Source organism: Haliotis asinina, chromosome 10, assembly GCF_037392515.1.
Source record: "Haliotis asinina isolate JCU_RB_2024 chromosome 10, JCU_Hal_asi_v2, whole genome shotgun sequence".
NCBI classification, from domain to species: Eukaryota; Metazoa; Mollusca; class Gastropoda; order Lepetellida; family Haliotidae; genus Haliotis; species Haliotis asinina.
In genome coordinates, this window is record NC_090289.1 from 50,314,473 (window position 1) to 50,327,735 (window position 13,263).

At 40.4% G+C, this 13,263-nt stretch overlaps 1 protein-coding gene across 1 annotated transcript in view; it reads left to right on the forward strand.

The window, feature by feature from the left end:
• The first annotated feature begins 8,687 nt into the window (after positions 1-8,687).
• Positions 8,688-13,263, forward strand: part of LOC137298890 (proton-coupled zinc antiporter SLC30A2-like) — a 43,182-nt gene continuing 38,606 nt past the window's right edge. The window contains exon 1 of the mRNA XM_067831249.1: positions 8,688-9,325. Coding sequence (XP_067687350.1) covers positions 8,707-9,325 — 619 coding nt within the window. The 5' untranslated portion in view covers positions 8,688-8,706. The remainder of the gene's footprint in view (positions 9,326-13,263) is intronic.

The following is a 13,263-nucleotide window of genomic DNA, read 5'->3' on the forward strand; positions in this document are numbered from 1 at the left end:
TAAGACACCTGCTATTAGTGCAAAATAGGACACATACTATCTAGTGTAACGTAAGACACTACCTAGGGCGTTGTAAGACACCTGCTACATAGATGTTGTAAGACACCAGCCAGCTAGTGTGTGTACGGCACCTGCACCCTAGAAAAATGTAAGACACCTGCTGCCTTGAGCATGTAAGTCCCCTGCTACCTATAGAGATGTAAGACACCTACTACCTAGAAAGACGTAAGACACCTACCACTTAGAGAGATGTAAGACACCTGCTACCTAGAGTGTTCAAGACACTTTCTACCTAGAGAGGTGTAAGACACCTGCTACCTAAAGTAAGACACCTGCTACGTACATAGTGTGAGACACCTGCTACCTTGGCTATGTAAGTTACCTGCTACCTAGAGAAATTTAAGACACCAACTATCTAGAAACATGTAAGACGCCTACTACCTAGAGAGTGTATGACACCAGCCACATATAGAGATGTAAGACACCTGCTACTGGGAGTGTTGTAAGACAGCTATTACCTAACGAGATTTAAGACACCTGCTACCTAGAGTGTTCAAGACACTTTCTACCTAGAGAAGTGTAAGACACCTGCTAGGCAGAGTGAGTCAGACACCTGTTAGTCAGAGTGTGCACGACGCCTACTACGTTGATTTTGTGCGACACCTGCTACCTTGAGTATGTAAATTACCTGCTACCTAGAGAGATTTAAGACACAAACTACCTAGAAACATGTAAGACGCCTACAACAAGTGTTGTAAGATAGCTATTACCTAGTGAGATGTAAGACACCTACCGAGTGAGATGTAAGACACCTACCCAGTGAGATGTAAGACACCTACCCAGTGAGATGTAATGTAAGACACCTACTACCTAGAGTGTTGTAAGATACCTACTACCTAGTGAGATGTAAGGCACCTACCTAGTGAGATGTAAGACACCTTCCTAGAGAGATGTAAGACACCTACTACCTAGAGTGTTGTAAGATACCTATTACCTAGTGAGATGTAAGACACCTACCTTGTGAGATGTAAGACACCTTCTTAGTGAGATGTAAGACACCTACTACCTAGAGTGTGTACAACACCAGCCGCATAGAGAGAAGTAAGACAGCTACTGCCTAAAATGTGTAAGACACCTGCTTCTTACAGAGATGTAACACTCTCGCTACCTAGACAGATGTACGACACCTGCAACCTAGAGTATGGCAAGTACTATCTTGTGTATCGTAAAACACTGAATTGAGTATGTATGGCAATTACAACCCCGAGTATCGTAGCTACCGCCTGGAGTATGTAAGAATCTCACTACATAGTGTTTACTGAACCACCTACTTCCTAGACTGTTGTAAGACACCTACTGCCTATAGCGTATCGCAAGGCGCCTTATATATGTATACCCATTCATTTCTATCGAGCAGAGTCGACAAATTGCTTAGTTCCGTGAGAAATTCGGGCACCTGCAGGAATGAATAAAATGTGTCTTTCACAAAGTAATTCTCTCATTACCTGAAGTATCATCGTTTCATATTAAACACTTACAAAGTCAATAGCCTCATTGATTGTTTTCAGCTGGAAGCATCCAATTGACTGGAGGAACACCTGTAGACAATTACCAGTGTTTGGGATATAGATTTGACACCTGGATACGGTGACCATAGATTCAACCATAAGACAGATGTACGTCGTGAAAATCGGTTGAAAGAAAACACAAGCAGACCGAACCGTAGTGAGCGTGCACACCACTGATGTAAGCCTTTTGTTTCGGTTATAGGTCGCAGTCTTTGTGATTGCGAGTACGTGAAGAACAATCGTCCTTATGCATGGATTTGTGTGAGTCGTGTCGTCACGCTTTCTGAAACTGTAAAATTTCGTGATGAATCTAGGAAATCATTGGAATACATCTGTCATATTTAACTATCGCTTGCTACGAGGGTTGGCTGAAAAGTTCTAAGCCTCACTGTGAAAAAAAGTTACAAAGTCCACGTTTGGAATTTATTTTTCTACATAGTCCACTTCCAAGTTCACACACTTTTGCCAGCGATGCTGCAAGGTCCGCATCCCGGTCAGGAAGAAATCTTCTTCAGCTACCCTAAAAAAATCAGTCACAGCGGAAATGACGTCATCATTACTTGCAAAATGGCGACCGGCGAGTTCCTTTTCCATTTTGGGGAACAGGTGGAAGTCAGAAGGAGCCAAATCAGGTGAATAAGGAGGATGGTCAATGAGTTCAAAGCCACAATCGCGGATTGTTGACATGGCCACCACCAATTGGTGAACAGGCGCATTGTCTTGGTAGAAGAGGACACCTTTAGCGACCATCCCTCGTCGTTTGGCTTCGATTGCTTTTCGCAACTGGTTCAGTGGATCAGCATAGTATCTGCCGTTGATAGTTTAACCTTTTTCAAGATAATTAATGAGCAGAATACCCCTGGAATCCCGAAAGACTGATGCCATCACCTTTCCAGCTGAAGGAACAGACTTGGCTTTCTTCAGAGCTGGTGAATCAGGATGCTTCCACTGTCTTGACTGTAGTTTTGTTTCCGGTTGAAAGTGATGTATCCAGGTCTCATCCATGGTTACAAATCGTGCCACAAAATCATCGGGATCTGCTTCAAAACGACGCAAATTGTCAAGAGACGTCTGGAACCTGACACGTTTCTGTTCTGCTGTCAAGAGGTTTGGCACCCATCTTGCAGAAACTTTAGTCATTCCTAATTCGTTGGTGATAATATGCTCAACCCTCTCATGAGAGATGCCCACTACACTAGCAATATGTCGAGTAGTCAATCGTCGATCATCCATCAACATATCGAGCACTCGCGTGATGTTTTCTGGAGTGGTTGCTGTTGAAGGCCTTCCTGAGCCTGGGTCCTCATCAAGGCTTTGTCTGCCACGCGTAAATTCTGCAGCCCACTTCTTTACTGTGGAAAATGAAGGAGCGTCATCCCCTAGAGTGGAGACCATGTCAGCATGTATCTGTGTTGGGGACATCCCTTTCTTTTGCAAGTACTTGATGACTGCCCTGTATTCAGTTTTGTCCATTTCTGATGATTTCAGAGGATAGGTTTACCAAAAGAGCTGTAGTTGAGATAAAACTATTAGTACGTTTGTAGTTCTTGTGTCTATGATTCACTAAATGATTGTTCTCATTGGTGGCAAACACCTGTCTCTACCTGGTGGGGAAAAACCACTCAGACTGAGAACTTTTCAGCCAGCCCTCGTATGATACCCGTCACATGCATGGTCTATAACTAATGAGCAAGAGTATGCAACAAAAGTAGGCTAACAGACACACACTGTGAAATCAGATTGAAACGCGGCATATGATATATTCAATTATGTTCGATTTCATTGAAACCCTTGGCATTGGTGACAAAAACCATTTGTCATTGTATTTTGAACTGTCTGAGGAATTCAGGGGTTCATGTAAGGTACACTGTATTTATTCATAAAGCTGATTGTATGGGGGGAACGATCGACGTGATCGATCGATACGTGAGTTCATAGCCATTCTGCAACCTGGCTGAAAATTCACTTTGACGTTAACTGTGTTTGCGTATAATCCAAAAGATTCTCAGGGATTGGTGATTTTCAAACAACAATACTGCTGGTCAGAATGAAACTTTCTGTCTTCTAAATTCAATTCTCCCAGTAAATTCTGACATTTGAATTAGGGAATCCTATAAATAAACAAACTGCAGGGAACGGTGATTTCGTATCGTGTCAAAAATGGCCAGATTTATGATGCATGCAATTTTCAGTGCATTTGCTTTACAATGAATGGATGTTATCATGGAAAGCCTAATTTCAAACAGAATGTTCGTGATGTATTTGGATAGGATACCAGTATCACAGTGAAGGGGAGGGACATAATTATGTAGCGGAGCGCTATATACCTCCGACTACGTGGCAGTGAGGGTATAATAACGCATGAATGCATGAATTCGGCTTTCAGATAAAACCAGCTCTCTCACAGCCAATATATGTTTGAATCGTGTCTTGTTTATATTGTTTAGATTTTCAATAAATAAACACATAAATAAATCAAACAACACCTGTTATATTTAAAACATGGCTATTACCGTAAACTAAATGTTGCTGTATAGCCTACACTGTAATGTCAATGTATGTCGCCAACTTACCGCTGATCAGAATCCATCGAAACCATTTGGTTGGTAACAGTGTCAGTCTGAGTGCCTCTACTTTCACTTTTGAGTGACAAGAATTTTAAAAAATTGAACTCTATCATTAGCGGACAAATCTTTTTGATCATGTTATTTTTTCAACGTTACCACAGGCTTGAATTTGTGTTTTATTGTCTATGTTGGTCCCAAAAATTGTTTTATATCAGCTGAATCTCTCTTGTACTCTTTATTCGCGTTGCTATCTAAAAGGACAAGACGAATACATGTACATATGATTAGGCGATTAAGGACAAAAGGAATAACAACAATTAATTTGCGTCTATAGAAGGTGAAACGTATAACAACAAGTACCGACCACTATTCTCCAAGCTGCATGATATTTGGATAATTTGGGGTGTGGATGACAGCAACTTTGATTCAACCATATGTAGATTACTTTGTTTAGCTCTCCTGGATTCCAAATATATTTCGCACAAGTTCCAAACGCCACTCCCTTTCTAATCCATGAAAGAATCCACAATGAAATAAATCTGTGCTCCAGCATTTCTGTCTGATCTTGCTGTGTGGTACCAACCATCACATCCCCCTCAAGGTCCTTGTAAATTAACCAAGGTCATCAGCTACTTTGGAAACGTTTTACTAAAAACGTTGAAAAAGGGAACTTGTTGTTCCCCTAGCTGGCCATAAGAATCTAGTGGAATAAACATGAACTGGTCGGCGTGTCAGCTGGGTCGTCACAGACCAAGGGCGCAACTGAGAATGTGACTTTACAGTTTAAAGCAATGTATTTAGTACAATGACAAGACGGGGCAGACTCCACTGCAAATTGTACACATTTGAGGAATCAAAATGGCGGACACTTCAACATCCTTACTCTCTCAGCCCAGGGCCTCCAGTGACAGGGGCGTCAGAACCAAATGTTTCAGAAACAGGCATAGTACATGAATATTTCCCCCATCGCCCAAAATCAGACCGTCCTAAAGGTATTTTTGTCAGTCCTTACTTCAACACTAATCAGCCATCATGAACTGTGGCAGCCATTTTTTGCCCTATAACAGTCGCAAGCACACATGAACAGAGCTATCTAACAACACAGAAACCTGAAGTCCCGTGACATGAATCCCACTGAAGGTCAAGTGACAGGTAGATGGTTGCCAGGAAGGAGGTACCGTTTGCACAAGAGAGCAATGGAAGGTTGTGATTCTGGGTCATCAGTTATTCTACGGGTCGAGGGATATAACAGTATAGAACAGAATTAGGTACGCGCAGTGTCCTCGACTAAGAACACGACGAATCGTTTTACTGAATCATGCTGCTGGGAGATTTAGCAGCGTGGGTGGACGTCATATTCTTCTAACCAGATATTGAACCAGATTTGACAGGCTAGCCAATAAATCCGTGATGGACCTGGATTTCTTGTCGTTGAATTAACTCATAACAGCTCTCGGTGTCATCTTGTGATGTCATTCGTGAAACATTCATAAAGATTGCAACGGACTATTTAGTTTAAATACTGGTGCATGATACGCCAAGATGTAGAACGGCCATATAGCATTTAGGATAATCTCAAGTGCCTCCATGCACCCCAAGAGTGTCCGGCGAGCAGGTTCCGTAAATATGTATAATATACATGTTTTATGAATACAACACTTTGCGTCTTTGACCAAATGTTACTTATTTATCAATCGATTAAGTCTTAACGAAATTGGTGTTTAAGGGGTTTCAACGCTCAAAGACGTTGAATTAGAAACCGTGTTTGAATACAATGAGTGAATCGTCCAGTGCAGTCTAAGCAAACTTATCCTCAGTACTTTTCGTTACACTCCACTACGTTCGTTGGGTTAGATGCTTGTAAGGTCGCCTTCGCCGGTTGGCATGTCGGCAGACCCAACTCCACTACTGAATCTAACCAGAGACCATATAATATGTTCTCTGATCTAACGAAACCTTATGGGAGGTCGCGTCAGGTAACCTTTGAGATTGACCAATCAGAACACAGCTTACCAAATCGCGAACGTGCTCATTCGCACACACCCTTTGAACTTTTTATCTCGGAAAGGTTCGAACACGAACGTTTCCGAATGCTTTTTAGCGTACGCTCGCTTCCGGGTGATGCACACGGCGTACGTACAACCATGACAACGGTGAATAAACAGTCGCTGAAAATTGTGGTTTTGGCAATATTTAAGGATGTTATCTTGCGGAAACATTAGCTAATGGTAACCATGTCAACAGAAACCCCAAAGCGTATATACTACAGGTGAAATAAATGTGTTATATGCGGATTTTTGTTTGTGGAGAGATCTGTGTCAGTGACCTGAATATTTTGACAGTCCCTCCGATCCCTAAATAGTAGCCGTTGTCTGGTTGGTTAAATCTACTTAACCGTCTGGCGCATGATTGGACGGTCATTGGTCGTTCAAAGGTTACCTGACGCGACCTTGTACTAGGTGTTGTTATACTCAGTGGTGGAGTGTAACGAAATACACTGAGACTAAGTTTACTTAGACTGTCGTCCAGTGTATTATAGTTCCCAACCTTTAACAGTTCAGTCAGAGCAAGTACCTTCTCCTCTATTAAGTTTTGATTTGTTTGGTGATAAACGCCGCACTGAACAATATTACAGCTATGTGACGCCGGTCTGTAAATATCGAATCTGAGACAGATATTCCAGTGATTGTCATAAAGAGCATCGATATACGCAACTGGGTGCGTTTGACATGTGTCAGTCAAGTGAGCGAGCCGAAACACCCCATCCCATTAGTCGCCTTTTAGTACAGGCATGGGTTGCTGAAGACCAATTCTGACCCGGATGCTACGGGTCATATATTTAAGTACAATATAGTTAGTGGATATGCCTCTTTGAAGAAACACGTGGGAGCAGGTTTGAACACAACCCCTCGGGCAATAGACAAATACAGACGTGTTTACATAACCAGGACATTGTATCTCCGAAACTCAATCACCGACTCAGTGGGGATTATCTGTTATACAGATCGGACGTCGAAGATTTCAGATTGATATTCCATTTAATAACTGTCACGTGACCCTTTATTCTTTGTGTGAATAATGATAGGTGGTGAATGCATTAGTGATGTGTCTGCGACATTGTTTTATGATAAACATGATCCTGGAACACATGTTTGATTATTGTTAACTTTCATGATTAAAACGCTACACTTTGCTATCTGGCATCGCCAATATTTGAGCCATGCATATAGCAGTACTGTAAGTTTAAGTGCATGATCAACTGATCTTATGATATTACTGATATTATGAACAAAGACCCACTCCGTCCGGGCACGATGACATGGTCATGGCACATGGATCCAATCAGTCCCTTTACGATCGGCATGTGTCGGTAGGCAACCAAGCGAACCCGGAACCACCATGGGGGTCAAGGTCGTGGCAGACGTTGATAAACGGATACTAATGTAACATTACATGGTCGAATTATAATCAGTGATACCATCTGCTGTTGTAGTAACTTGAAGATGTCTGTAAGTTTGGAAATAATTCTCTTTATTTTAATATTTGAAATTAAATCGGTGAATATGATGTAGCCCTGCAATGGCTCGCCTTATCATGCATATACTGACACGCGAAAGAAAATATACACTTATTTTAAATCCTGGCCGAATATGAAACTAACAAGAAAGTGTTGTTCCATGGCGATGTATTTGATACGTGAACCATAGACTCGTTTCAATAAACATATATACATTATAATGGACAAGATATTTCAGAGTATATGTACTCATGGGAGCGAGTGAAGGAGCACATGGAAATACAGTGTGCCATTATTCATTCCCTTAATTTCACCTGCAGAAGCCAGGAAATGATTTATGGAGCCCGTGTACTTTCATGTGTTCTCTTATTCCTTTCCCTGCGTATATATATAACTGACGCTTTCATCCGAACCGCCGCGTTCCTCATAGTGCATAAGATGGCATTCACAAATTTCCCTTCTTAAAATCTTCGGGACACTTCTAAATGCTAGATTTTCTTCTACCTTTCACGACTTGCTTTGAATGCACATTGGTAATTACTGCATGTGGTTCACGTATCATTTGTAGATTTCACTTAAGCTTCAACGCCTTTCTCGAAGTCAACTGTGGGGCAGTAGTTAATGAAAACAATTGCTAGGAAGTGTAATTTTGAGTTAACATCATCGGATAGGGAATATAATTAATGATCTACATTTCTGTGTAATTTGATTACAGATAGATCCAGTGCCACGCGAACGAAATTTTCCATGTGGTTGTATTGTGTGAAGTTCATCTGTGGTGTACTCCTCAATGTCGCTGAATGGAGGCGTAAAAACACACTCACTCACGAACTTTAATACGAGATTACTGTATAGATATGTTTGGTTGAATTTATTGTATTGATATTTTGTCTTTAGATTTCCAAAGGCATAACGTTAAGTCGTACCTTGTTAGACAACAGAAATGAGATTCTACATACGTTTGGAAAGTTTAGAGGTAGGAGAAAGACGTTGAAAAAAGTGTGGAGGCTCTTTTATTGTCACGTGATCAGTCACGTGCCAATGTTTGCTCAAAATGGCGGAGGGGGTGTTAGGCGGAAGTGACGGATTTACTAACACAATCTCGTCAATCTCATGCGAAACTACGCCAGCCCTCTCCAGCTCCTCATGGTTAGACAGTTTTACAGGGGACAGAAGTAGAGTCGTTCTGCCATACACGGACGACCTATCAGATGACGACTTGTTGGATACGGGTCAGACCGACCCCAATCTGACACCTGGTCTTTCACCGACAGCAGATTACAGATCTATGGAAAATGTCAACATGTCGGGCTCCGATCAGCACAGGAGAGCGAACTGTTCGATTACCGTGGAAACTCCTGTGTTTGAAGGCAGGAACGGCCGGCCAGTTGGAATCCTGCCAGATGTGCAGGTGGTCGGCAAACAAGAACAAGGTAGTTTATCTCAAACTGCAGCACTGGTGACTGGCGCCTCTGCATTCGCTGTCAATGGAAATAGACTCGGCCAAACGGCTGTCAGCGAGCATGTGGTGCCTGTGAGCCACAGTCCTCATCCCCAACATCGGAGTACACACTGTCATATGGGACCTACAGGGAGCAGTGATAAGTTGGCCCGGAATCAACTGATCACCGTTGTAGTACTATGTCTCTTGTTTATGGCAGGAGAAGCCATAGGTAAGTTACCTGTTTAATTCTAAGAAATGTGAAAAAAAAATCAGTGCTATTTGCATACAAAAATGGCCGAACATATTTCTTTTGTGTCAAGTTGATTTTGAGTTTAATTTATCATGAACTTGATTTGAGAATTAAATCAAACTTAATAATCAAAAATTTGGATGAAAGTTCATACTGATGCAGATTGCAAATTTAGCAGCTGGTGCAGTGAAAATCAGATAACATACTTACCTCTCTGTACAAAATATTCCAGCCGATTTGGTAGTAATGTGCCATTTGTTTTGGTGGAGAATATAGATCTTGGGTTGTCAACACAGGCAGGTAAAAGATCAGACTGAAACCAACATGACCAAGGCTATATATTTAGTCAGATGTACAAAGTATGTGGGTACAGAATAGAACTACATTTGTCGTGTGCAGAGTCTACTTTAGACTGCAGTCTTGCGCCACTGGTGCATGATACTTAAAATGACGCACTGTCCCTTATCCTTGTGGGCCTGACTGGCGCACTATAAAAATAATTTGACTCATATCAATCATGTGAAAACATACCTCTTCAAACTCTCTGTAACATTTACAACATATTTTTGCAATTCCAAGCAATAAATCAGCATTCATAACCCCTGCAGTGCTGTACTCGATTTTCCACATCTAATGCCGTGCCAAGTCAGTGCATGGAGCTTATATGTAGCCTATTCAAGTCGTGTTGTTTTGTTATACATTAAGAGTCAAGTCCCCGACCAGTGTATTGCCCAGGTCTATATCAAAGGGCAGTAATTGAATTTGAAAAGACAGTGTGCAGTTATCGAAATAAAGTTATCAAAAAGTCATTTGCTGCTGCATTTTCCGAAAGAAAAAAGTTAAAAACTGAAATACCAAAACCGTTGTGAAGTCAAGTGATAACAGTTCTAATATAATAATTGAGATGAAACTGTTAAAAGCCAATGATACGCCAACTGATGTTAAAACCAAAAAGAAAACAGCCACCCGTTCGTTCCAAACGAAATTGAAAGGTTTGTATCCGTGGGTTCCCTATGATGAGTGTAAGAACAAAATGACTAGTGCACTTTGTCTGAAAAATGGAAAATGTAATGTTTTCACTGATGGAACTGATAATTTTGGAACTTCCACGCTCCAGAGACATGCTGATAGTGACAATCATAAATTTGCTGTCCAAACTGAATGGTTGAAGAGGCAAAAGAAATTGGCAGTGAAAAATATGCTTCATGGTGAAGAAAAGGCAGCAATTCAATTTAAATCAACACTTTAATTCATACAACTGAACAGCTATTTGTGTGAGAAATTTATTAAAATTGCAGAGTGAATACATTGTCTCCCTTTTCTTTTCCAGTGACCCACCTACAGTGGCAAATGTCCCACTATTTTAATAAACCATGGGGCAAGGGCCCACTTCTGAATAGTAAATTAGATATTGCATGTGGAGTGAGTGAATGAGTGAGTGAGTTTGGTTTTACGCCGCTTTTAGCAATATTCCAGCGATTTCACAGCGGGGGACACCAGAAAATGGGCCTCACACATTGTACTCGGGTCTTTGGCGTGACGAGCGAACGCTTTATCCACTAGGCTACCCCACCGCTCCCATTGCATGTGGAGCCACTTGCTCAATGGATTATAGATATGGTAACTTTTGTCTCTGATGAAAAATTCTCAACATGCCTGGAGCCTCTATTAGTTTCATGTGTCTGTATTGAAAAATATCAATTAGTTGCAGAAGGACTACTTCCATTGTAATATTATGTCCCTTGTGAATACTGAAAGCAAAGGGATTGTAAGTGGAGAAAGCTTATTTTGATTATCAGAATTAATTAAGATGAACACCCAATATCAGTGTGTAAGCCACATTGTTATAAGCTTGCCTGGAGTGAATTGATTGGTCATATGGAGTTCACGGTTTTCTGAGCCATCATTTGGAGTGATTTCTTGATTGATTGCTGATGAAGGGACACAGGTGCTGATAGAAGTAGGATGAACGTTGAACTTTAACATTAATTAGAATGGCGTGCTGTTTTTGTCTGATATACAATGCAGAATATATTTGCCAGGGATCAAAAGCAACAAGAATGATGGTACCCCATGGTACATGATATGGTGGTGTTTTGTATGTTGTATTATCATTAGTTTAGATTTACATGCAAGTTTTACATTTATGTCTGTGATATTCTTGGTTCTTTTTTTTACTGTCCTTCAGTCATAGTCAGGTTTTCATGTTCAAGTTAAGAAGACTAGAATGTATGACTTGATTTGGTCAAGATGTTGCTGAGTGAATGAGTTTAGTGTTACACCATTCTCAGCAATATTCCAGCTATATGGCAGTGGTCTGTAAATAATCGTGTCATGGTCGGACAATCCATTCACCAACAGCATGATCATCGATCTATGCAATTTGGAACGGAAGACATGTGTCAGCAACGACAGCAAGTCTGACCACCTGGTCACACTGACTGCCTCTTACGATAAGCATTATAAGTCGCCTATTGTTGCAAGCATAGTCGCCTGGTGTGGCAAGCATAGTCGCTTGGTGTGGCAAGCATAGTCGCCTGGTGTGGCAAGCATAGTCGCCTGGTGTGGCAAGCATGGGTTGCTGTCTGATATACTGATGATGTGGCTTAAAGTCTTCCCTCACTCATGATTGTATATGTGAATGTATAACTATGTGTGCAAATGATCTCAAATGAAAGTTTGGATTTATGTATGTTTAAATGTATATGCCCCAAACAAGGATGACCAATTCATGGAAAGTTATCTGAGGTGCTGTATTCTGCTGTACAGAGTCACATGCCTTGGGCACACCAGAAACCTATACTTATCTGTTTGAATCCTGCTTCAACCTGTTAACCATTTCAGGTCTGTCAACACCATACTTGTAACATTCCCGATATGAAACTGAAATACCATGAGGTGACTGGTATACTGATTAAAACAGTATTTAACCCTTACTAACTCACAATGACAAAAGGAATATATCAATAAAAGTTCTCCTAAAAATACATTATTTCAACACTGATATAAAATAATGCAGGAAAACCAATTTTCAGGCAGTATATCATGGTATATAGGATTTGCCAAATTAATTAACTTGTTAAAAAAACTAGGAATTTAATAACAATATTGATTCCTCAAAAACAAAAACAATATAAGAACAAGATTTTTTCATAAAATGAATAGTTGAACTTTTTATGGTAAACTCACATTAGGTTAGTGTGCAAAATTAAGAAAAATATGTTATAAGGGGTTATCAACTTTATCTCCAATCAAAACAACATACCCAAATTAAATGATAAAGGGTGATAGCTCTTGCCCAGGTTTACCTCAGGATAAGTGCTTGTGTGGCCAAAATATCATAAAGTATGATTACAGGCATATATAACTGACATAAAAACATGCTTGTGTCATGACCCATCACATATGCTATGCTCACAAACCACGGTATGCAACCTCTTTAATCAGCTTGTTTAAATTTTTTATTGAATATTTGACTGGTCCATTTGATTTAAACACCATATGACCATATTTATTACCATATAGTACTGGTTTACTAGTACCGGGTGACTGGTACTCGATATATTCATTACTTGAACATGTACCAGTGTACAGTGTTATTAGTGCCAGACATATGTGCCTTATGTATGAACCTGTACACTTTGTGACATTTCAACATCTGAATTATGTAGTCGCAGACTGGTGCTCTATCATATTCTACACCTGATATAAATGATAAGTGATAACAGTTAGAAATGAGTGTCTTGTATGAATGTACTCATTTTTATGTATCAGATATTATTATTAATGATCTCCATGTGGTACTATTAGCATTAACATTGTGAATAGCAATAAGATGTGATTTATCATGTACACTGAAGAAAATAATTGTGAAAGTTGGAGTGTCAAGTACTGTTGATTGTTGGTATTTGTTTATG